Source organism: Xyrauchen texanus, chromosome 17 (genome assembly GCF_025860055.1).
Source record: "Xyrauchen texanus isolate HMW12.3.18 chromosome 17, RBS_HiC_50CHRs, whole genome shotgun sequence".
Lineage (NCBI taxonomy): Eukaryota > Metazoa > Chordata > Actinopteri > Cypriniformes > Catostomidae > Xyrauchen > Xyrauchen texanus.
This window is the reverse complement of record NC_068292.1, coordinates 16344101-16367803: the sequence shown is the minus strand read 5'-3', so window position 1 is coordinate 16367803 and position 23703 is coordinate 16344101. Positions and strand designations below refer to the sequence as shown.

Sequence of the window (23703 nt, the reverse complement as noted above, 5' to 3'; positions counted from 1 at the left end):
GGCACCGCTCATCACCTGGCCAATACCATCCCTACAGAGAAGCATGGTGGTGGCAGCATCATGCTGTGGGGATGTTTTTCAGCGGCAGGAACTGGGAGACTAGTCAGGATCGAGGGAAAGATGAATGCAGCAATATACAGAGACATCTTTGATGAAAACCTGCTCCTGAGTGCTCTGGACCTCAGACTGGGGCAAAGGTTCATCTTCCAACAGAACAATGACCCTAAGCACACAGCCAAGATAACAAAGGAGTGGCTATGGGACAACTCTGTGAATGTCCTTGAGTGGCCCAGCCAGAGCCCAGACTTGAACCCGATTGAACATCTCTGGAGAGATCACCGATGCTCCCCATCCAACCTGATGGAGCTTGAGAGGTCCTGCAAAGAGAAATGGGAGAAACTGCCCAAAAATAGGTGTGCCAAGCTTGTAGCATCATACACAAAAAGACTTGAGGCTGTAATTGGTGCCAAAGGTGCTTCAACAAAATATTGAGCAAAGGCTGTGAATACTAATATTTTTTTTTCCGTTTTTTATTTTTAATAAATTTGCAAAGATTTCAAACAAACTTCTTTCATGTTATCATTATGGGGTATTGTTTGTAGAATTTTGAGGAAAATAATGAATTTAATAAATTTTGGAATAAGGCTGTAACATAACAAAATGTGGAAAAAGTGAAGCATTGTGAATACTTTCCGGATGCACTGTATGTATCCACAGCGCGAAATATACCTTATATTATAAAAATATGTGTTAAAATGTTTATATTTCTAAAAAAAAGGGGCCTAAAAACACTGTTTATGACGTGACAACCAAAGTATATATGCTCCAAAAGCATCCATCAGATGCATGTGTAAATTGATGCATCCTTACAAGCGTTTTTAAGTTCTAGAGGCTCTCTCAGCAAATGTTTTTATATACGGTTAATTCTCTTAATTTGTTGGCATGTCATGTAATTAAAAATTGTAATAGATTTAGAGTCCTATTCATAAAGTGCAGGTCTAATTCTGTTCTGGCAGAACATTATAACCCTTATCAGCTAGAATCTAGATGCATTGAATATTGTGAAATATATATATATATATATATATATATATATATATATATATATATATATATATATATATACGGTAAAATAATTAGCTAAATTATAAACTTTATCTCCTAAAACCTGCAGACAAAAGGATTCTCTTTGGACAGAGAATCGCATGATTAAGCTTGAGTTTTTACATGTTCAAAACTGTTATGTACTGTATCAGTCTGCAGGTGGCACTGCGGTTTCTTTAGTCTCCTGGCAATCAAAAGGGGAGGCAAACAGATGTGAAGAATCAAAAGGACCTTTGATATTTGGTACAGAGTAGACACCGATACCTGGAGTTATGACACCTTACAAGGACTGTTCCTCTCGATCTTTAATGTGATATTTTCCAGTAATCCCGTTAATCGATGATATAAACGACTGTACAGCTTAAATAAGCTTTAGTATTAACAGAAGAATAAATGTAAGTGCTTTTATAAAATTATGAGCCATGACATTTCGGCCTTTAAACTACACAATAATTGTCCCAATTTACTTCCATTTTAAATGCATCACTGTCACCTTTTTGTTTTTTTAAGGAAAGATTAGTAAAACATTTTTGTGTGTGGTAATCAAAAACCTTAAGTTCCCAATTTAGTTTAAGTGGATTCAGTGTATGTGTGGTATTTGTTGCACATCAATTCCCCCACAGTGATCAGTAAATTATCTGTCTGAATATGCTTACACTGCAGACAAGTGAAAACAAGTATACAAACATGCACACACTCTCCATCCCATGTGACTGATCACAAGGCAAAAGTTCAGCTGACCACAGAATCAAGTAATTTTATTTTTTTAATACTTAATCCATTGTTTTAGTTTTTGATCATCTTTCATTCACACCCCTCGCTGCTGAAGTGGATAGTCATACAAATATGGCATTGACTAATGGGGCTCTGCAACACATTCATTAATCCTAGACCTTTTATAGTAATGTTCTGTTAGAGTAGACAAACAAACAGAAACATCTTTTACAAAAGAAAGCACTAATACAACCAAGTTAATTTGAAGACGAAGAGTGAAATCCTTTTGATGTTAAAATTCTCTCTCATCCCCAGTTTAATATGCAGTTAACTATTAGTAAGCCATTTGTAGGTTGACATCAATTCAAGTGAAACACTGTGGTGCTTTCAAAACCTTCCGGTTTGTTTGAGCATCCCATCAAGCCCAACCTAACAACACTGGCATGAACAGTGGTGTGAGTTTGGGACAGGACTGTCCAACTAATGTTTGCACAACAAATTCAAGGTGGGAGTTTTCTAGAATGTGCTTGAACATGTTGATTATTTTTGCAATTCCGTTTGGTGACGCTAGAAGCACAGAAATTAAATTTCAGCTTTCAAATTTAGAATATTTAACAAAGAAGAGTTTACCATCTCGGTTGGTGTCCATTTGTCTGAAGATCTTCTCTGTTCTCTTCTCAGGCGTGGATTCATCCTCTGGCATCTTCATCACTGATGACACCATCTTATAAATCGCCTGGGGTGGACACAGTACAAAAGAGATTCACTCCATTTATGATGATATGTTAATCAACACAAAGTGCTCAGGTATCTAAATTCTACTTGAACTCTATATATCATCAGGAGTGTAAAATGTGTTGCGGTGATGCTCCACACACATATCAATGATTTTCACTGAACCAACCTCCACAATGAACCCAGGAGAACCATGTTAACAAGGTGTAAACCCTTAAACAGATGCTGGACACTCCCCTCTAATTACATTTGTGCCTTAAATGGGTTCTTTTTGAGTCAGTAATGCACAGGCTTACGTGCCACTATGAGAGTGCGAAATAAACCGTAATGACAAAACACTCCTAGAGAAAAGGCAGAAAGTCCCAGCATATGACTGACTTGAGTAAATACAGAATCCACATAATTATCTTCAACTCTGCTGACAAAAAGGCAACAGGTAATATTATCTACTCACTGCACGTTTCATGCAAATAAATGTTAATGTTTCCATGCTCATGCACACATAAGAACTGGGACTCCTCGTTAGAATAGACTTTAATGCATTGCAATTCTTTTAATTTTTTTTTTGTAATTGTACTGATTTTGCAGTCGTTTGGGGTAATGCAATTTTATGCACTGCTTATGTGCATTACATCATGCCTTAGACAGGCATTAACATCACGCGTATTGTCCACCATGAGCACAGCTAGAGAGAGCGAAACTGCACAACTGCACCTTATGCTCATGTTTTGATCATTGAATGAGGAAAAACATTAAGCATTCAGTGCTGTGAAAAAGTATTTGCCCTCTCCCTGATTTCTGCTATTTTTGTGTATTATTCATACTAAATTATTTTAGATCTTCAAATGAGATATCATAAAACAACAACAAAAAAAATTGCATATATATATATATATATATATATATATATATATATATATATTAGTTTTTTTTTAAGCCAAAAAGGTTTTCCAGCACCTATATCACTCATGTGAAAAACCAATTGCCCCTTTAAACTTAATAGCTGGTTGTGCCATCTTTAGCAGCAACAACTGCAACCAAACACTTCCGATAACTGGAGATCTGTCTTTCACAAGGCTGTGGTGGATTTGGCCCACTCTTTGCAGAACTGCTTTAGTTCAGCCACATTGAGGGTTTTCAAGCATGAACTGCACATTTAAGGTCCTGCCACAGCATCTCAATTGGGTTCAAGTCAGGACTTTGACAAGGCCACTCCAAAACTTTAAATTAGCTTCTTTTGAGCCATTTAGAGGTAGATTTACTCCTCTGCTTTGGATCATTGTCTTGCTGCATAATCCAGTGCGCTTGAGCTTCAACTCACGGACTGATGACCGGACGTTCTCCTTTTGGATTTTCCGGTAGAGAGCAGAATTCATGTTTCCATCAATTATTGCAAGTCTTCTGTTTTTGTGTGAGGCTGCATTTAAGCCACTAGTTGTTAGCACTAATGCTGGGTACTGATTAAGAATTCCTGAGTCCATTTAGATTCGATTCAATATTGATTCATTTGGGTATATTTCAGTTATAATATCCCTTTTGCTTACATATGAAAGAAATTCTCTCAAAGCTAATGCTGTTAATTATACAGGGGACCTAACTAGGTACATTACGAAAACTTAGCTATTTATATTTTTAGCTTATGTCACATTTTGGCTTTCAAAAACAAACAAATCCAAGTATTCAATCAATAAATAACATTTTATAACCCTCTCATTGTAATCGAGGGTTGCACAGAGTAAAAAGATCTATCTTTTTTATTTATCCCCCTTTATCCCAATATGGAATGCCCAATTCCCACTACTTTGTAGGTCCTCGTGGTGGCGCGGTTACCCACCTTAATCTGGGTGGCAGAGGACAAGTCTCAGTTGCCTCCGCTTCTTAATTAATTTTTAAGTATAAAAATGCCATAATTACATTGACTTTTCGGTGGGCATAAGTATTTGGCGTATGAAATTTGTGTGTTTACATGCACACCAATGCACTAATAACGCATTGAAAATCCTCTCATTCAAAAAATCCTCTACAAGATCTGACAATGCAAGAAAACTGCATTTACAGTGAGGAAAATAAGTATTTGAACACCCTGCTATTTTGCAAGTTCTCCCACTTGGAAATCATGGAGGGGTCTGAAATTGTCATCGTAGGTGCATGTCCACTGTGAGAGACATAATCTAAAAAAAAATCCAGAAATCACAATATATGATTTTTTAACTATTTATTTGTATGATACAGCTGCAAATAAGTATTTGAACACCTGAGAAGATCAGTGTTAATATTTGGTACAGTAGCCTTTGTTTGCAATTACAGAGGTCAAACGTTTCCTGTAGTTTTTCACCAGGTTTGCACACACTGCAGGAGGGATTTTGGCCCACTCCTCCACACAGATCTTCTCTAGATCAGTCAGGTTTCTGGGCTGTCGCTGAGAAACACGGAGTTTGAGCTCCCTCCAAAGATTCTCTATTGGGTTTAGGTCTGGAGACTGGCTAGGCCACGAAAGAACCTTGATATGCTTCTTATAGAGCCACTCCTTGGTTATCCTGGCTGTGTGCTTCGGGTCATTGTCATGTTGGAAGACCCAGCCTCGACCCATCTACAATGCTCTAACTGAGGGAAGGAGGTTGTTCCCCAAAATCTCGCAATACATGGCCCCGGTCATCCTCTCCTTAATACAGTGCAGTCGCCCTGTCCCATGTGCAGAAAAACACCCCCAAAGCATGATGCTACCACCCCCATGCTTCACAGTAGGGATGGTGTTCTTGGGATGTACTCATCATTCTTCTTCCTCCAAACACGGTTAGTGGAATTATGACCAAAAAGTTATATTTTTGTCTCATCTGACCACATGACTTTCACCCATGACTCCTCTGGATCATCCAAATGGTCATTGGCAAACTTAAGACGGGCCTTGACATGTGCTGGTTTAAGCAGGGGAACCTTCCGTGCCATGCATGATTTCAAACCATGACGTCTTAGTGTATTACCAACAGTAACCTTGGAAACGGTGGTCCCAGCTCTTTTCAGGTCATTGACCAGCTCCTCCCGTGTAGTTCTGGGCTGATTTCTCACCTTTCTTAGGATCATTGAGACCCCACGAGGTGAGATCTTGCATGGAGCCCCAGTCCGAGGGAGATTGACAGTCATGTTTAGCTTCTTCCATTTTCTAATGATTGCTCCAACAGTGGACCTTTTTTCACCAAGCTGCTTGGCAATTTCCCGTAGCCCTTTCCAGCCTTGTGGAGGTGTACAATTTTGTCTCTAGTGTCTTTGGACAGCTCTTTGGTCTTGGCCATGTTAGTAGTTGGATTCTTACTGATTGTATGGGGTGGACAGGTGTCTTTATGCAGCTAACGACCTCAAACAGGTGCATCTAATTTAGGATAATAAATGGAGTGGAGGTGGACATTTTAAAGGCAGACTAACAGGTCTTTGAGGGTCAGAATTCTAGCTGATAGACAGGTGTTCAAATACTTATTTGCAGCTGTATCATACAAATAATACAGATAGTTAAAAAATCATATATTGTGATTTCTGGATTTTTTTTTTTAGATTATGTCTCTCACAGTGGACATGCACCTACGATGACAATTTCAGACCCCTCCATGATTTCCAAGTGGGAGAACTTGCAAAATAGCAGGGTGTTCAAATACTTATTTTCCTCACTGTACATAAAATGTAAATCATCGGGTTAAACTCTGCTTTTGACGTCATAAACAGTGATGCTCATAACACTTGCACACATTAAATAAGCTGTTGAGAATGATGATAAAAGGTGTTTAAATGCAACGTAAAATCTGGGTACGCATGTAGAGATTGACCGATATAGGTTTTTAATGACCAACACGATAGGATACACTATATTTTTGTTGATAACCGATTTCAATTCTTGTTTTATTTCTGCTTTAAGGCACATTTTACAACTCAATCATTTATCACTAACTTCTGGTGAACTGCTTCACAAAACTAATTTTGCGCAAATTTGATTAGTTTTAGTTGCAATATACACAAGTTCTATTAGGTGGAAAAGCATCAAATTTGTTTAAAAAAAAAAACAAAAACCAAATGGTCAAATCTATTATCGGTCTCACTCTATACATGTGCCGATTGGTTTTCGCTTAAATTGTTTATGAACTTCCACAAATAAAAACACTGTTTAAAAGGTGTTTACATGACCACACATGTTGTTTGCTCATTAAGCATAACTGGTTTAAGAAAGTACATGTAAACACACAAAAACTAAAAATATAAAACCTTTATTGTGCTCATCATAAAATGTTTGTTAATAGCATTTGCTGGTTTCCCCTATAAACGTTTCACTCTTGTATGTTGAAGCTAAAATTACTGTTAAGCTTCAAAATCTCTGCGGACTTCAAACTTGGTTTGGACAGGGCCTCAAGATGTGAACAAATACTTGTTGGTAAAATAACTCGAGGCAAGAAAGCTGCGAAGTAAACCAGGCCAATTACACAGAGCAAGTATAAATAACCATGTGAAGGAGTGCTTTTGATAAAAGCATGTTCATCAGAAACAGAAATACGACATCTGCTCTCTCTTTACAGCAAGGAACTTCCTGACAGTCTAACACCATGGCTATTCTTGCTGCTAACATTAGATTCTGCAAGTGAGAAATAACATATTTTATGTGAGAATTGGGTATCAGGACTGGATTGGGCTCTCTCTTGTTTTGTGATCCGTTGCTATTTATGGTTAAGTTTACACACAAGTCAGTTATTTACAGGAGTGGCAGCCGTATTCTATAACTGAACTGACCATGCAAATTTTCAGGACTCACAACTACATTTTCTGCAAACCTGTGCTGTGCGAACGGACCTGTACTGGACAACTAGTTGTTAGTCATGTCATATAATGTGAAAGAGCCAAGGAGCACTGTGCATGCGTTGTGTCCAATGTGTTTTATGTGGGGTTTTGTTAACTCATGGAGACAGAGATATTAGCTGCTTGTCATCCAAAGTTTCCGCCGCTGGCTGCTTACAGGCACAAGCTGCACGACACAAAGCTGTTAAAAAGTATTCAAAGCTGCTATTGGTTAATTATGATCTGATGGATGAAATCACGCCTTGATTGGACTTATTCATTTAAAAACGCAGCATCAATTAGAGTTGCATAATTATTAATTAGCTTCAAAAGACATTAATTGATCGACTGGAGTTGCATGGATTACTTTTATGCTGCCTAAATGTGACTTTTTGACCATCAAAGTGATGGCACCCGTTTACTTTAATTACAAGGAACTGACAGAGCTCCATTTTCTAAAAATCTTTGTGTTCTGCCAAAGAAAGAAAGTCATTTGCATCTGGGATGGCATCAGGGTAAGTGAATAATGAGAGAACCTTTAAGTCACAGTCACTACAGTTACAGCTTTTGGAATATGGTTGTGTCTTTGGTTGTTCATTCATACAGACAGTATTCAAGCCACTTCTGTAGGCTGTTGTAAGAACAGGACATTGAGAAAAGACTCGCACCTGTAAGTAAATATGGTTTGCAATCCCAAACACCAACTGTGTGAACGTAGCCATACTTAATGGAAGTACTGTACGCAAATGAGAGCAATTCGCCAATGCAGGGCCTACAGAAACACTCTTAACATCTGCTTGTTGGTTTGGTAGTTAAAAAAATAAATAAAAAATAAATGCCCATTTAAGCTGACGGTTTATGCTAATACCTGCTATAGCACCATTTGCAACAAAGCCAAGTGTGCCACACGTACTTGCGTTATTAATTGTGGTCGGAACCCAAAAATGCATGAAAACATGCTGGCATAGCTAGAAGCTTGCAACACTTGCATTGAGCATGTTTCTGGCCTAAGACTTCAACATTAAGGCAAGAGGATTTAAAATGGAGTGCCAACATTTCTGCCAATTCTTTTAAGGTTTCGGTAGACTGACATACCTGCACGATCTCAAGCATCTCTGACTTGCTGATGTATCCGTTTCCATCCAAATCATACATGCTAAATGCCCACTTAAGCTTCTGTTCCAGCTTCCCTCGTGATGTGACACTCAATGCAATTATAAACTCCCGAAAGTCTATTGTGCCGTCGCCGTTCGCATCAAAAGTACGGAACACGTGCTCTGCAAATTTCGAGGCATCACCATAAGGGAAGAAATTTCCATAGATTTTCTTAAACTCCTCCATGGAGAGGTTGCCGCTGGGACAGTCACGTAGAAACCCCTTGTACCATTCCTGGATCTCATGCTCCGTGAAGTCAGTGCTCTCCAACAGGTTCTGCATCACCTCAGGGCGGAGCTTACTGTTCTGCTTCCCCATGTTTTCGTTTCACAAGACAGCACTGGTAAAAGAAGGGGAAAAAAGATTCAGTGTGAAAAAATAGCTATGGTGATTCAATAGTTTTTTTTTGAGAAAACTACTTTGAAGGGAAATTGGTTGAGTGTTGGTTAGCATAAGGAATGTGGTAGGAGGTACAGGGTTAAGAACTAGACTTCAGATTTGGAATATCAAATTTGCTTTACACCAGGAAGCCAATTCACTCATTATGGTGAAATGTGAACCGGTTTTTAATGAAAGGATTTGGCTTTTCCTGTAGTTCCAGTGAAAACATATCTTATGCTGCACCATGCAATGATATTCTAGAGAACTGTGTGCATCTAACCTTTTTGGAACAGTTTGGGGTGGGCCTTTTCTATTCCAGCATGACAATGATCCTGTGAACAAAGCTGATAAAGAATTGTTTTACTAAGTCTGGTATGGACCTTACTGGCCTGCAAAAAGGCCAGCATTGAACCCCTAATTAAACATTATGGTTGAATTTGAAGTTTTTAAATTCCAGAGACACCAAACCATTTCTATATGGACCTCTCATTGTGCACGGGGCATTGTCTTGCTGGAACAGACAAGTGGACTCGCCAACTGTTGCAACCATGTTGAAAGCACACAAATCTCTAGAATGTCATGTATACTGTAGCATTAAGATTTGTCCTCTAAGAAATTACTGGAATAGCCAAACCTGTTAAATAGGAGTTGTTCATATACTTTTTGCCATATACATTTTCTTTTGTATCTAGATATGGCAAATTGTAATGAGCTAGAAAAATGTCCATCATATTCAAAGACTTTCCTTAAGGATAATTAAGCGCAGAGGCATAAAAGAGGACCAATCTGGCAATGATCTCAAAGATGCATTGTGGTACTCCATGCCGTAAATTTCCTGAATGTACAATGTCAATAATCTCAATTCACTATAACTCTTGATACAGACAAGTACACAATAACAAGTTCTAATTTAAGTGCCATTATTTCCATTTCAATTTTGAACATAAAATACCCTACATTTAGCCTAATCCATGAAGATGGTTTTTGTGCTATTTCCATCAGTGGAGTTTTATACAATGGCACAGCTTGCAATAATCCAAATTAGGTGGAGGAAAAACACTAACAGTAAACTCAATGTCACTTTGTTCATTCTTGAAGTACAAAAACCTTCCTAAATTTGAATAGTTGAGTGTATGGTAACTAGATTCTCATCTTTTGACTGCCACTTGGACCACATCGATGTGTCCTGAATAGTGTTGTCACGGTACCAAAATTTCAGTAGTCAGTACCGATGACAGTTCAATTTCACGGTTATTGATACCACTTTCGATACCACAGAAAAATATGCTAATATGATGATCTCCTATTGAACACACCAGTTTAGTTATTTTTAATTATTTTAATAATTATAGTTTAATAATAATAATAATTATTATTATTGTTTTCCAGAACTTTCCAGATTTTTTTTAAAGATTAATTTCATCATCAAAATGGTGTCTAATCAATAAATTCTTAAAACTTTTAACAAGTAAACATAAAACTTAAAAAAAAAATGTTTTGCCAAACTTTTATTCAACAGATGTCTTGCTTGTGATACTTTATTATTATTATTATTATTATTATTATTATTATAATAACAGAGAATATACAATTTTAATATAAAGTTGTAATATATTTGTATTCAATTTCAGGCATCTAGATTTTATTTTGAATCGTGCATTTACTATGACGCGTTTTTTGCTGTATGCTTCACTTTTCTGACTAAATGGTTTGCGACTGCGCAGTGTGATCATTGAAGACTTTTAAGTCACGTCTGAAATCTCATCTCTTTAAACTGGCCTTTTAAGTGTGATGAATGAAATGTAGGACAAAGTTTTTGAGTGTTTGTATTTTGATTACTGTTTTTTGTGTATATGGTAATTTTTTAATTTAATACTGTGACGCACTTTGGTTAACTTGTTTTAAATGCAATATAAATAAAGCTGAGCTGAGATTAGAGCGCAGATGCAGTGACTAATTATATAAATATATATTTTACATGATTCACAATGGATAAGTACTCCGCTTTGTCATCTCATACAACGTGAATGATTCTCAATGTTTGTGAAGTTTCAAACATTCAAAATAAGCTTGTGAGTATTTTAAAGCTGTCGTATGTCAGTCATACTGTGCGTTGGTGCCGGATAGATTCGGTGCTCAAAACACTGGTACGGTTACATCTTTTTTATTTTAGTATCGACTTAGTACCGAAGTACCGGTACTTTTGACAACACTAGTCCTTAATGTGATTCCTGTGCCTTGTCCTACACATGACATGGCGCATCTAGTCCATAGTGTGACCTGCTTCAGTAAATGTTATATCACCACATTGTGGTCTCCCAAAGCTATAACTCCAGTCCATATAAAATTGAATTTCAAATGAAAGCGAATTAGAAAGCACACAAATTAGGATTAATTTTAATATTGGCTAAAGTTATTATATTGATGTTTTAAAAACCTATCGAGAATATAATGTGCTGATCAATAATCAATGCATCAATATTTTATACCATTCCTACCGTTAAATGGAAAGTTCACCCAAAAATGAAAATTCTCTCATCATTTACTCACCCTCTTGAAATCCAAGGTATGTATGACATTCTTTCTTCAGCAGAACACATTTGAAGAAAAATGGAAAAATATCTTCTCAGTAGCTAAAAAAAATCGAATAAAACTAAAGACAGTCAGCATAAATTTTATCCATATGACTACAAACACCGATCTAAACAAACATCAACAAAGCTTCAGTGCAGCGTTCCTCCTACTCCATTGTAAACAGTGCTGGTCTTTCGGGTGTGTTGCCCGTGCATCAGTTCTCATGTGTCTCTCAGACCAATGCGATTACATCACAAGCGCATACCACTGCTGAGCTGAAGTGATGGTTTATTGTTAAAAAGTGCTTAAATATTGATCGCTTTTGCACCAAAAGTGTCACCATTAGAAGACATTCATTTAACCGCTGGAGATGTATGGATGACGTTTATGTTGACTGTCTGTGATTTTTGGAGCTTCAAAAGTCTGAACAGCATCCACTTGCATTTTAAGGATCTAATGAGCAGAGATATTTTTTCTTCAAATGTGTTCTGATGAAGTCACACCTGGGATATCATGAGGGTTAGTAAATGATGAGAGAATAATTTTTTTTGAGTGAACACACCATTAAATGGATAAAAACTAGTGGTCAACCGATATAATCAGCCAATATCCTGCCTTTTTTTAATTATCGGACTATACATTTTCCAGACGATTTTTTCTTTTCTTGAGGGTGCTGAGAATCGCCTGCTTGCATGTGAAGCGACTGAGACTTGTAAACGACCAGTTATATTTCATTTTGTTGTTGCGTGCCATCATGTAACTACAATAATAGATCGGTGTGCAACGGACATTTAAATTATCCACATATCAGAGCCGCGGCAGATGCGTTTGAGCTCATAATGTTAAACTGCTCACCTTATTCTCCCTCTCTCTCCTTTACAGTTCCATGTTCCAGTTAAACATTTAACTGTATTGTCTAATGATAAAAATGCAAATATCAATAAAACAAATGTCATACACCATCTGCAAATATACACACACATCACGTTTAAACAGTGCGCATAAATCTTCCTCTGAAGCATGTATTATAACATTCTCTCCTCAGCAGTTCCCTGTCACTTTTCTACTAATAAAAGGCAAATATCAATAAAACTTCTATTATATAGCTTTGCAAATATGCAGATATCTCGTTTCAACAGATATTTTCATGAAGCTCACGAAAATTCTGCGTTTTATTCACATCAAGCACTCATCTAATATCTTTCTCTTTAGTGCATATTATGTCAGTCAGAATCTAAAACTTCAGGATCAAAAGTTCCTCTGATTCACAAATCATGACGACATTCCAAGCAGGCGATTCAGGCTGGTTAAACTGTCAGGAGATGGCTGGATCTGCACGAGCATGTGATTGCAACCAAAGTCTTTCTAGCAAGTCAGTCCACTGTCAGCCATGTTTGGAACGCTATTTCCAGTCATGACAGTGCAGCTCCTATATACTTGAATGGGGAAAGACCAAAATCTCCAAAATGGTTGGTCAATATTATGATCAAAGAACATTTCAAATCAGCAGTAAAATCTGACAACACTGGTATCATAAATGGTGCTTCTTTACTCCAGATTACACACACATTAAAAATATTTTATAGCTAATGCGCATGCGCTTTCCCGAATTGATTGACAGGTGATGTCTGTATCTAAAAGGTGATTGGCTCTCTGCTAAATAGTCTCTGGTACAACTTTAATGTAAAAGCACTTCATGTGTGCTATGAGTAAATGTCTTATTCACTATGCACTGTATGCACAATTGATTTGATTCAGTATTTGAGTAAATGCGTTTGCTAACATGGACAAGCCCTAATTGGTTGCTGGACTACTGTGTGTACTGTTATTTCCATCTTCCTAATATATTAACAATTTCTTCCTGCAAATAAAATACTTTTTTACAAAGTTACAGTTGTGTGTTACATTTTGTAAATATAGTGCTAAATATGATTTATTTTTAGTTTTTAGCACTTTTATACTTATGTTATTTACTATATTAAATTGTGTTATATATCAGCACTGTATCGGCCACCCTGCTCTCTGGTTATTGGCATCGGCCATTAAAAAACCCATATAGATAGACCACTAATAAAACCAGCAAAACACAGTCCCCAGCTGTAGACCATCCACTCAGGCTGGAAGGTCTGGAGAGCATCAGCTGTTACGTGACAACTGATCTGCAGGAAGTAGTTCGTTTTGCAGTCACGTCATCTAGGATAAATTAGATGACACATACTGTACATAAACAACGTAAAATATACAACGTAAAAAATGTAAAAACTTTAAAATGAACTGTATGTATTGTATGTGCTGGAGCTTGGGGGTAAAGATTAGGGCAGTAGAGGAGACAGTGCTCAGTATTTGATTAGGATTGGAGAGAGGCTCTTCAAAGTTAAGCACACTTGAAGATCAGAAAGTACTTTTCTGAATTAACCACACAGTCCTAACTACTTGGTTTCATGTGGAAAACACTGCTGTTGTAGTGCTATAATAAAAATGAGAAAAGAAAAAAAAAAACACTAAAAATACAAAGATCATAAAAAGATTAAAGGATAAAAAGGCTTCTGTTACTGCAATTGTAACTTGGAACAGGTGCAGTGCAGCAGAATAGAATACGATCACACACCAGGTGCAAGGTAAGGAAAAAATTATAGTTCCCTGTTTACATAGATATTAGGCTACAGGCATATTTGAACTGTCAAAACTGGTACATCTGGAAAACCCATATATCAGTTTTGTGTGTAGCTGTTTTAAATGTCAAGCAAATGAATTATTCAATAAACAATTCTAAAGATATTACAGCCATCCAGAATGCATAAATTAAATAAATACATGGAAACACCTCATTGAGTCACTTGCATTACAGTATGGTTCGACAGTAAGTCGAACGTGGTTTTCTGTGAACTGCACAACACTGAGAATGCTGATCCAACCATTTAAGTACGATCAAATGTTCAAGCAGCCTGTTCTAGGTGCTGTTCTGACTTCTAGAACGGAAGTTCTTAACTGGCTTTGCATATTTAAACTAGCACTGGACATCAAGAGGGAACCCAACACATTTATTTAATATACTGTAATCATGGTCATAGGGCTGGGCGAGATGGCAACAAATATTATCACGATATTCTTTATATCATTCGATATTGATATTTATCACGATATTCAATCACATTTGCAAATTTTTTTGAATTTCCAAAAAAAGGAGAAAACAAAATCACAAACAGTCTAAATAGTCTTTACAAAACTGCATTGGGGGCCCAGACACCAGAAATGTAAGGAAAATGCATAATTTGTATCGGTGCGATTTCTTTTAATAAAGTAATTTTCTGTGTAATTTCACAAAAAGTCTGAGACTTTTTATTTTTTGATTCTAGTATTGATTTATACAGATGTTACCGGGCTGGAATCGTACCGAATGCAAACTTGGTATTGGAGCAACCCTACGACCGATGTTTTTTTTAATGACCGATGCCGATATTCCCATACAATAGCGATATCATTTTATACAGTAAATAACAAAAATAAAATTGCAAAAAAATGTATACACTTTTATTTAGCACTGTATACTCAATTTCACACAAAACTTTAACTTTGTAAAAAAATTATATTATGTTAAATGGTAGCAGCAGTTTATTCTGATTTGTATTTAGTCATCACATTTTTGTAATTTATTTGCACATTAAGAAATTAATATATTAGGAAGGAGGAAATAACAGTACAGGGCAGAAAAGAAACCATGTTAGCAATTGCTAAAAAAAATTAAATACTGAATCAAACCAATTGTACATACAGTGCATAGTGAATAAGACATTTACTTATAGCACACGCAAAACGCTTTTGCATTGAAGTTGCACTGAGCAGCAATCGACGGAAGAAATTTGAGATATCTGCATATTTCCAAACAGAATATAACAGTAGAATAGAAGTTTTATTGAGATTTGCCATTTTAGGTTAAAAGTGACAGCGAACTGCTGAGTGGCGGCTAATAGAATACATGCTTCAGAGGTAAATAAGAGTGCTCCACAGGATGCTGGATCTGCTTAAGCTGTGTGAGGTTTGTTTATTACATCTGTTTAAACTAGATTTGCGTATATTTGCAGATGGTGTATGATATTTATAGAGAAGACAGTTAAAAGTTACATGTTCAACTGTTGAGGAGAGAGAGGAAGAATAAAACAGGTGAGCGATTTAACATTATGAGCTCAAACGCATCTGCCGCGGCTCTGATATGAGGACTGTTTAAATGAGGACATGTTGGACACCAGTCTAATACTGTAGTAATACGATGACACCAAACAACAAAACGAACCGTGAATGGTTGTTTACGTGTCTCAGTCGCTTCAAATGCAAGCAGGCAATTTTCTGCACCCTCAAGAAACCAAACGGCCAAACTGGAAAATTTATCGGCGAACGTTGATAATAAAAAACTAAATAAAAAAAAAGTCAGAATATCGGCCTCGACAATATATTGATTGACCACTAATCCAAACATGCAATTTTCCTTTGAGGACTAAACACAGCATTAAAACGCCAACAGCTTTTCCTGCAGCAAAATTCAGAGGCAGCGCTGGCCAGCTACTAAATCTACAGAACTAAACTAATCAATTTAAGAACAACAGACTTTTATGAGATCAACAACAACATACAGCATGACCTGTGTGGTCCAATTACTGACTACAAATGACCCTTTTGAGCAGTTTCTTTTTAGTGAATCAAAAACATTTATAAATCAAAATGTTTACTGTATTAAGCCTACTGACAAGCAAGTAATGACTTCTGTAATGTCCAACTCAGAATGAAATATGCACTGTTACTGTGTTAAGTAATGTTGAATTAAAGGCTTGTGAGATTTCAGATGGACAGCGCAGTTACTGACTGGTTAATAAGAATGTGTAGTAAATGTTACACTTGAGTTTTTTGTAATCAAATGGAATATTATAAAAAAAATAAATCAATTAATTAAATATGTTATCCCATATTGTGTTTGTTTACAGATAAAACAAAGATGTTTATGGATAGAAAAAAACTATAAGATTGCATTTCTGCCTCTTTTCATGCCTTTTGCTTGTTTTTTTTATACTGTACCTGCTCTGTAGAAATCTGAAATTACCTTATTATTCAGCAATGTACCTCAAAACTTAAACAGAATTGTTTTAATTTTTATGATTCCTTCCCTAGTGACAGGTACATTTGTGCAAAAATACTGTAGAGTTCATGGCTTTATCAGAACAAACCTAAGAACCACTTTGGATTCGGACCCACGAGAACCACTGTTCTAGAACATAGGCCTGAAATAAATTCTGTCAATGCCACACTAGGGACTGGGACATAAAGTTCATACTGACTTCAAGTCTAATCTTTCAAATACATAAACTCTGAAGATATAGGGATTACAAACTGCAGTGCTTACAGTAATTTTATTGTTGTGGCAGGGCGGAGGGCGGGGCTGGGTCGTGATCCTACACACCCGGTCCCGTATTAGGCTAATCAAGCCTTCGTGAGTAATAAAGGTGGACTGCAGAGGATCGTGCGGGGGAGAGAGAGAGAGAGAGAGTTTACGGGGCACCAGAGTAAAGGGATCAATGGAAAGGAGGCGGCGAGAACCGGCTTGTCAATATAAATAATATTTTAATTAACAACTTAAACACACACATGACGGACATGTCCATAAACGATCTCTCTCTCCCGCACGATCCTCTGCAGTCGACCTTTATCCCTCTCCAAGGCTTGATTAGCCTAATACGGGACCGGGTGTGTAGGATCACGACCCGGCCACAATTGTCTTATATATATATATATATATATATATATACACACACACTCACCTAAAGGATTATTAGGAACACCATACTAATACTGTGTTTGACCCCCTTTCGCCTACAGAACTGCCTTAATTCTACGTGGCATTGATTCAACAAGGTGCTGAAAGCATTCTTTAGAATTGTTGGCCCATATTGATAGGATAGCATCTTGCAGTTGATGGAGATTTGTGGGATGCACATCCAGGGCACGAAGCTCCCGTTCCACCACATCCCAAAGATGCTCTATTGGGTTGAGATCTGGTGACTGTGGGGGCCATTTTAGTACAGTGAACTCATTGTCATGTTCAAGAAACCAATTTGAAATGATTCAAGCTTTGTGACATGGTGCATTATCCTGCTGGAAGTAGCCATCAGAGGATGGGTACATGGTGGCCATAAAGGGATGGACATGGTCAGAAACAATGCTCAGGTAGGCCGTGGCATTTAAACGATGCCCAATTGGCACTAAGGGGCCTAAAGTGTGCCAAGAAAACATCCCCCACACCATTAGACCCACCACCACCAGCCTGCACAGTGGTAACAAGGCATGATGGATCCATGCTCTCATTCTGTTTACGCCAATTTCTCTACCATCTGAATGTCTCAACAGAAATCGAGACTCATCAGACCAGGCAACATTTTTCCAGTCTTCAACTGTCCAATTTTGGTGAGCTCTTGCAAATTGTAGCCTCTTTTTCCTATTTGTAGTGGAGATGAGTGGTACCCGGTGGGGTCTTCTGCTGTTGTAGCCCATCCGCCTCAAGGTTGTGCGTGTTGTGGCTTCACAAATGCTTTGCTGCATACCTCGGTTGTAACGAGTGGTTATTTCAGGCAAAGTTGCTCTTCTATCAGCTTGAATCAGTCGGCCCATTCTCCTCTGACCTCTAGCATCAACAAGGCATTTTCAGCCCACAGGACTGCCGCATACTGGATGTTTTTCCTTTTCACACCATTCTTTGTAAACCCTAGAAATGGTTGTGCGTGAAAATCCCAGTAACTGAGCAGATTGTGAAATACTCGGACCGGCCCGTCTGGCACCAACAACCATGCCATGCTCAAAATTGCTTAAATCACCTTTCTTTCCCATTCTGACATTCAGTTTGGAGTTCAGGAGATTGTCTTGACCAGGACCACACCCCTAAATGCATTGAAGCAACTGCCATGTGATTGGTTGATTAGATAATTGCATTAATGAGAAATTGAACAGGTGTTCCTAATAATCCTTTAGGTGAGTGTATATACACACACACACACACTTTTATATTAGCTTTGAAAAAAAAAAAAAAAAAAAAAAAGACATTTGTTTGACTCATAATATTTGTACTTTATGCCATTTAAACAATGAACAATGTGCAAGAACAAAAGATTAAAAGAGATAAAAGGGGACTGGACTCAAAGGAGGATGGACTCAGAAAAACCAATTTGTTCTTTAACTATATATAACAGCAGACAAGACCCAAATTCCCTATTTAATCAATGTGCGTCTGCTCAGGAACCTGGCCATTCAGTCTAATGATTGAAGCTATTAGTGCTAAACACAGAACAACAACTCCAGGGCTTCTTGTTTGGTCTCAATGTTCTCATCTAAACTCTACCATCTGATCGAGGACAAAGATTGAAACACTCAGTTAAACAGAAGGAAAGCACATGCTGAGGTTTTCCAGCCCCACTTATTAGTTCTTTTTATATTTATTACTACGTACTGAGAAATGGTTTTGGGCTAAGAGGTGTCATGACTGACAGGCATGTTTTAAGGATCCAACATTAACCCTCCTGATTAAATTGATCCTCAATTTAAACACAGAGAATAGACTGGGACTTAATTACAATGCAGTAAGCAATGCGGTCTTCATGTACAATAATGAAAATGTGACCTCTTGCCATGTTGCTATGGAAACAGACACTCTATGCAGCATTCATTAGCAGAGAGAAAACAATAAATCAATGAGACTCCAGATGTTTGCATCTCTAGATGGAAAACTGGTGCTCCAAATGGGTTTCCTTTCCAATCTAGATTACAGCCATGCAGACATATGTGAAGTGTATGTAATGAGTGTACAATGCAGTGCTTCAAACAAAAACGGAGTTCATCCTGAGTTTTAGGGCTGGGAATTGCCATAGACCTCCCTATTCGATATTTTTATTTAGGCAGTACACTGATGATAGTAGTAGAGTTGACAATGACCTTTTAATGCAGAATAATGCTCTAATCCACAATTATCCACAAAAACCCAGTGTCATAAGATTACTTTAAATTTGGAAAGTAACTTTTAGAGGCCAAGCATTTTTCTAATTACACAAATGTGAATTAGTGAAGCCTCATGTGTGTAATACACTACAGAGAACAGAGCTGCACACATTCAGTAAAGCGTAGCAAGCAGCACATACAGACTATGTTTATTAAATTAAGATTGTAGATTAGGTTTACTAATCACATTTTGTCAGATCACAATTAAGATTTTATTTCCATTAATTGTTCAGCCCAAGAGTTAACCCCCCTTTTTTCCCCCAATTAATAAATGTTAATTGAACAACAATTAGAAGAACAATGCCTGACATTATGTTTGTTAACAGGGTAAATATTAAAAGGGTAAATAATAGATATTCAAAAAATAAATAGGCTAAATAACTGCAACCCACTATAACACATTTTTATTTGTACACAATCGCTTCAATGGCTGCAGCATTGGTGCAGTCAAGGACAAAACGAAACTTCTCAAAAAGAAAACCTGTTCGTCTGGAACTTGGCACAAATTTAGCTTCCTAAATCTATCATTATATTAGGATTGAAGATAAACATCTATTTTTTTTTTTTTTTTTTTTAAATCAAATTAAAAATGGATTTTATATCAGGGAGACATTTACATTTATGCATTTGGCAGACGCTTTTATCCAAAGCGACTTACAGTGCACTTATTACAGGGACAATCCCCCTGGAGCAAGCTGGAGTTAAGTGTCTTGCTCAAGGACAAAATGGTGGTGGCTGTGGGGCTCAAACCAGTGACCTGATTAACAGTTATGTGTTTTAGCCCACTATGCCACCACCACTCATGATTTAAAACAATTTAAAAAGTTTCTCAAGAATCGCGATTGGAAACCGAATCAATTGGTTTTCCCAATTTCTTGCTTTAACTACCCATAGTTGCCTCTTACCGAAAAATACGCAACCACAATTTCAGTTGGCTCTCCAAAATCCTTGCTAAGCCAATGTTAAACCTCCACTTTTACAGCAAAGCAGAACTGAGAATCTTGCTATATATAAATGTCATTGTGTTAGCCAAAATTAAAGATTATGTTGGGATTTGTGTGGTTGTTTAGACAAAAACAGGCAAGTAGTCAAGTAGGGTGGATATGAGGTCTTTATTCCTCCCTTGAAGCAGTGTTTCATGGCCACAATCATTCATAATCGTCAACTTGAAAGCAGAGCTTCAAAACCATAAGGCCCTCGCTCTGTGTGGTAATTTGATAATGGGGTATAAATGAATCTGATTAAGCTCTAGTTGAACAGTGTCTAATAAAAGAGCTTGATCTCTGATGGCCACACTACTGTTGCTTTACCCCTTTTGTTATGTTGCACTGTTCCTTATGGAAACTTATCAACAAAAGTTTTATTTTAAACTAGGTTGAACTTGCAAATAATCCCCTTTTCCAACATTCTGAACAGAGCTAGGTAAAAATATAGATTTTCCGATTAATCACTATCTTCATTTGAATGATCAAGATATTGTTCTCAATTCCAAGATAAATCTTTTTCTATGTGCTGCAGGCAACCAGATTTCTGAAGAGACTAAAAATGTCACCAGCAATTGAGTAGTATAGTGGCACCAAGCACCAAAATCCATTTACTGTATGTTGAGAGTTTGGTTTGACTTGTTCTTGATGCATAAGTCGGTTTTGATCACCTTTCTATATTAATGCACCTGCTCAGCTGTCCTCCGTAATGACACTGCCTCTGTTTAAACTACTTTAACACACCCAAAGGGCTTGTAAGTATGGTTTGACATTCAGCTATGTTTCTCACAGAAGGAGAGAAAGGGATACTATTAAAAAGGCGTCTTTCGCTACCTGGCTAGACGATTTGAATCGTAATACAATAAACTTCTAATATTGCTTCTGTCTCTTCTTGTAATCCCAGACTAACTCAATGATGTTGAGATCCAGGCTCTGTGGGGGCCATACCATCTGTTGTAGGGCTCCTAGTTCCATTCAGTTCCCTTTGGGAATGTTGAAATCTAAAACTGATATTTCCTACTGATACAATAAATGCAGAACATATAAAATAACTGATTTAAGACAAATGTTTTTGTGAAAAATATAATGCACCTATTTATAAAGACTTTTGCACAATACTGTACATTCAGCTTTGCTGTGGGATGAAAGTTTACTCGAGCTGTAGCCACACTAGCCGAATTTTCCAGTAATTTTCAGGTGTGAGCTTCAGTAACAATCGTCAGCCAGAAGGCGAGAGACAGAGAGGGCATTAGCGTCTACCAGCGGGAGGTCATTAATCACTTGATTGTCAGGATTCCCTGCTGAGTTAATAGTTCCAACAATGGGGAAAAAGAATCCAACATGACAGAAAACCATGTGTGGTTCTTGTGTTCTCTTCGAATGACCAAGGAACTTTTTTTACTGAATTACCTTACAAGACATCAAGCTGATCTGCAATCGCACTCAGCTGCATATGGACATGCACGTTCTACGGCAAGCCACGAGGGAACAACCACACACTTTTACAAGATAAAGTTACTCCAAGAATTGCTTCTTAAATCACTCTTTTACAATTGTTTATGCTCACAATGTACTCCTGTTATTTCGGTGAGCTCCACGTGACAGGGAATCAGACCACTCCACCATTCTTAATAAGCAAGTGTGTCATACCACCAACTGAAGAGAGCGAGATCTCAGCAAAACAGTCTGCATGTGACACCTTCGGCCAAAATAGAGTTGCTTTGAGTCTGCTAGTGTGGCGCCAACTTACGGTTATATTTTTCAAGTGACAATGCCTCATTTAGTCAAGGGATAAAACACTTGTTGGTTGGGGGCCTGGGTAGCTCAGCGAGTAAATACGCTGACTATCACACCTGGTGTTGCAAGTTTGTATCCAGGGAGTGCTGAGTGACTCCAGTCAGGCTTCCTAAGCAACCAATTGGCCCGGTTGCTAGGTTCACGTTAACCAGTCACTACGCCACCATGAGGACTTGGAACGCACTGGGAACTGGGCATTCAAAATTGGGGAGATTAAAAAATAATAATAAATAAAATACACTAAGATTAAGAAGCATAGACTTTATCACACCTCCAGACTAGAATGTAAACATATGAGTCATATACTGTACACTAAATTGCTCTAGTTGCTATGTATTCTTAAAGAGTTCAAAACAGCTCATATAGGCATACAGATAGGATCATCATAGACGTTTTGGTAATGCTGTGACCAGATCAGACCAAATCAAAGCCATGAAAATAGTTGTAACTTCTGAACAAGAGAGGTTTACTATGACATATAGGTAGGCAAGTGTCCTTGATACATTCACCAGTAACTACACTGATATCTCAGATTTTCTCTTATTTTTTAAATACGCTAAAAGGAGTGTGTTCAGTTGCAAATGTAGTATCAAAATTAGTATAGAGAACAGTGAAATAGTACTGGTATTGGTACATACATCTGAAATTTTGGTACTGTGACAACACTAGCAGCTAGGCTCCTAGTTAAAACTGGCTGTGTGAATTCATGTACAATAATACAATAATGTTTTAAAGTTGAATTCCATTTCATCATTTAATCAAATGGATCCAAACCTAAATCAAAAGAAAATAGAACAATTACTTTTCATCATGCAATTTTTTCCCCCTCCAAATGAAGTAAAGATCCTCACAACATAATCTAAAACACGACATTGGTCTTATTTTTGTAAAATAAAATGCTGCACAACAGAGTATCACATTATAAATTAAAACATTGATGAAAATCTCTATTCATTACAACAGCACTCATGCTGGTCAGATATCGGTTAAACATAATATAATAAATGTAACTAAACACTAGTAATATATTACTGTTGCAATTTCTTAAATTGCAAGCATCAAACTTTTTATTTTGAAAAACTTTTATTTTGATGTGAAGGTTTTTCCCGGTTCTGTGTTTGTGATGGTAGTTTTCACACTTCTGGATAAGTTGGTTGCATGACCCAGTGCAATTATTGAAGTGCAAATTGCTGCAGTTTAATTATATAAATGTATTGCGCTGCTCACGTTACAGTATGTATTCTGCCATCTACTACATTAGGCACAGTTTATATGCTGAAAACAACCCTATTTTATAAGCATCACAAGCAGCATCACACATTCACTTTGCAGTGCGTAGTACATGTAGACTGTATAAGTGTTGAATTAAATTGCATTCATTTGCAGTTTAATAATCACACTAGGCCATCAACATTTT

At 37.2% G+C, this 23703-nt stretch overlaps 1 protein-coding gene across 4 annotated transcripts in view; it reads right to left on the bottom strand.

Annotated features, from left to right (window-relative positions):
* The window catches only part of LOC127658151 (neurocalcin-delta A-like), an 84768-nt gene that overhangs the window by 4434 nt on the left and 56631 nt on the right, over nucleotides 1–23703 (bottom strand). For all 4 annotated transcript variants that reach the window (XM_052147272.1, XM_052147274.1, XM_052147276.1 and 1 more), the window contains 2 exons: nucleotides 8461–8860; nucleotides 2449–2554 (listed from right to left, as the gene is read on the bottom strand). In XM_052147272.1, coding sequence (XP_052003232.1) covers nucleotides 2449–2554; nucleotides 8461–8838 — 484 coding nt within the window. In that variant the 5' untranslated portion in view covers nucleotides 8839–8860. The remainder of the gene's footprint in view (nucleotides 1–2448; nucleotides 2555–8460; nucleotides 8861–23703) is intronic.